The 3,382-nt window shown below is 34.1% G+C and overlaps 1 protein-coding gene across 1 annotated transcript; it reads right to left on the reverse strand.

The window, feature by feature from the left end:
• Nucleotides 1-277: 277 nt before the first annotated feature.
• On the reverse strand, nt 278-1,939 carry LOC147557884 (mitogen-activated protein kinase kinase kinase 18-like). The gene has a single exon (XM_086658955.1). It carries the CDS (start codon nt 1,847-1,849, stop codon nt 278-280), a length of 1,572 nt encoding a protein of 523 aa, XP_086515081.1. The 5' UTR covers nt 1,850-1,939.
• Between the last annotated feature and the right edge of the window lie 1,443 nt (nt 1,940-3,382).

A 3,382-nucleotide genomic window follows, 5' to 3' on the forward strand; every position in this document is an offset into this window, starting at 1 on the left:
CCTGATTATAGGCATGTCTTTTCCGTAAGTTGAAGTTCCGTTTTGAAAGCTTAGAGAGAGAAAGTTTGAAATTCCCAATTTGGTTCAGATTTTGTGAGGCATGGAGGGGTTAACTCCACTTTGACCGGTGCCTACTTAGTTGTAGGGCGCTAACAGAGAAAGGAGAAGTTGCGCTTGGTGCTAATAAAGATGGATAAAAACAGTTTTTCGGCCCTATGTCTTTAGAAGCACCCTTGTTTGAATCCTTTAAAAATCTTAATTGCATTAGGATCTCACTCTAGCCATCTTGTGAGCGAACATTCACATTCAATTGGACCCATTCCCACTTTACCATCATCTTTGTGTACAGAGTACGTGTGATAATTGTTGTTCTATGCATATAAATCCGAATCATGTGAATATAATAGAATGAAATTTCACAAAATAAATGAAATATTATTAATATTAATATATGAATGTGATCAAACAATAATAAGGATTTACACCTAAGGTAATAAGATTTTTTAATGATCTTCACCACATTTATATGCCCTATTTCAATACCCAAACCACCTCCATAACTCCAACTACAGCTGAGAGGAAATAAAACAGAATGACCAACATAACTTAAATATTCCAAATTTGTCCCTTCACTTTCATCTACATGGGCAGATAAATTCAAATATTCCCAATTTGTCCCTATTATTTCCTCTGTTGTACTAATCAAATCAAAGAATTCCAATGTTGTCCCAGTTCTTCTCTCACTAACAACCGAATCCCCTGATCTGTCAAAAACAGAGTCGGACCTCACTACCTCCCACCCGTCTAATTCCCATTCTACCCCTCTAATACAAGCTAATTTTCTAATTCTATCCTTGGCTGAAATTGAAATTACAGAATTAGAACTCGAATTAGCAGAACTGGAACTAATTAGCCCAAAATCTTCTTCTCCCTCTTCGTGAAATTTTGAACTAGACCAATCAAAAATGCTCTTTGGAGATGATTCAGTAATTTTATTGTCAAACAAAAATGGGTGTTTTAATAATTGTTCACAAGTCCATCGTTCATTTGGATCTCTTCTTAAGCATTTATCAAGAAAATCACGACCCAAATCAGAGATTTGATCTGGGATTTCTGGAATTTGATTTGAGAATCCAATTTGATACAGAGTTGATGGTCCAGAATATTTCCATGGCGGATTACCAGTAATCATCTCAATAATTGTACAACCCAATGACCAAACATCAGATTCAGGTCCTTGTTGTTCTTGACGAATCACTTCTGGTGCCATCCAAAGTGGAGTTCCTCTTGGTAAGATCATCTTCATCTTCTCTTCTTCATTAAAAATCTCATCTTTAATTTTCTTTGATGACCCAAAATCAGCAAGTTTAGCAAAACCAGGAGTAGAACCAACTAAAACATTCTTACCCTTAACATCACAATGAATAATTCCATTAGAATGAATGTAATTTAATCCAGATACAATACATTTAGTATAAGATTTCAAAATTTGTTCATCAAATCCGCCATTAATATCTTGTTGAGCTAAATCAGTTACAGTTCCACCAGACATAAATTCCATGAACAAATTCATGTAAACTGATTTCCCCATTTGATATTCAATTTCATCATTTACAAATTTGATCACATAAGGAGAAGAAAGAGATTTAAGAATTTGAATTTCATTTTCAAGAGATTGAATCTGAAAAGGGTGAGAATTTTTCAAATCAACAGATTTAACTGCTAAAATATCACCATTAGATTGATTAACAGCTAGATTAACAGTTCCAAATGAACCAATTCCAATACATTTATCTCTGATTACACGAAGTGAAGAAGGAGGAGGAGAGAGAAAGTTTGTTTCTTCCATTAGAGAAAGTTAGAAAGAGAAATTGGTTTGATGGAAGTGTTTGAGGGTTAGGTATTTATTTATATGTGAGGAGGGTGAATGGTGTGAAAAAATGTCGGAAGTTTTTAATTATCCAAAAATCAGAAGGTTTGTGACGTAAACTGTAGTGAGAGAAAGTGAGATAAGAAGGAAGGTTTTATTCAAGAGCCGTTTTTATATCCTTATCCGGGTTCTAGAGAGAGGGAAAGAGATGTATACCTTTCACGAACTGAAAGGGTCATAGTTTTTCTGGTCAAGAATTTTGCTATTCTTTTCTCTTTTTGGTTGAAATATGGAAGAATATTCGATAGATACAATTTCAAGTGGGTATATGTTAAAATAGAACATTTTAAGTGGATGCTAAAAATCTAAATGACTTGGCCATTTTTTGTTTTGGTAAAAGGGATGGTTTCACTTTCATGTTAGTGGAGGATTTTTAAGGCCAGGTTGAGACATGTTAGTGGAAGATTTTTATGGTCAGGTTGAGAGGAAATTGAACAATGTGGCACGAAAAAAAAAAATCATTAATAAACTAATAAAAAGAATTATAAAGTGTCTCCATTTTCGCTTCAGCTTATGATTAATATGTACTTATTTCTTTAGGATCTTTTAAAATAAATGGTATCCATTTAATATCCGAAGTTACCAAAAAAGTTGGTTAACATTGAAAGACATCGCCCTCTCCCTATCCGAGTCATTTCTCTCTAGTTATTTTGGTTGTCCCATATGTTCATGAGTTAAGAGTTCAATTTACCTAACAAAAAGATTTAAAAAAAAAATAGTTCGACAAAAAAAAAAAAAAAAAAATTAAAAAAAACTTATTTCCAATCACATATTTGCTTGATCGACTAATTAGTCGTTCAATGGGGCTCATTCTTGGCCCCATTCAAACTAGGGATATGGGGATTCCATTTTGCTTCAAGATACTGACATAATCGATTGCAACGAGTCTTTTCACTTCCTCCGCCCTGTTTCCTTCGAAATTGTAGAAGCGAGAGTTATTTATCTTCACTCGAAGAACTCGAGACACAAGATACAGTGACAAACCATGATTCACATCCAGAAAATCAAAGTGACGGAAAGATGCATAGACAATGTCAAATTCGCGCATACCAAAAGAATGTCAAGTGTCCCAGCTGATAAATTAGCTAAATGGGCGCGCAAGAAGAATAGATCTAAGTCTTGGAATAATGTTCCTTGTGTTTTAGTTAATCTATATTGCAATAATACGCTTATGTATTAATGAAAATAATAGTTCAAAAAAAAAAAAGAGTTATTTATCTCGTCGAACAGTTAGTATAGGAGATCGAAAAATTTGAGGTCTTTACTGATTTGCAATGTGCTTAAATATATGAAAGAAAATGATACACAGCTGTGGGATTAAATTTGGGCAAACTTTTCGGGTCATGGAGCACCATTGCAAGATAAACACAGAATGAGTGAGAGAGGACAAAGAAGATATGAGGAGATCTAATTGAAGTGAAACGGCGCCGCTCTTTAAGTATCACGTGGGAG

The sequence above is a fragment of the Eschscholzia californica genome, unplaced genomic scaffold (genome assembly GCF_041429995.1).
Source record: "Eschscholzia californica isolate CP2 unplaced genomic scaffold, dmEscCali1.0.p SCAF_2, whole genome shotgun sequence".
NCBI lineage: Eukaryota > Viridiplantae > Streptophyta > Magnoliopsida > Ranunculales > Papaveraceae > Eschscholzia > Eschscholzia californica.

Coding starts and splice junctions, on each gene's coding strand:
- LOC147557884 (XM_086658955.1), bottom strand. CDS start 1,849: ATGGAAGAAACAAACTTTCTCTCTCCTCCTCCTTCTTCACTTCGTGTA.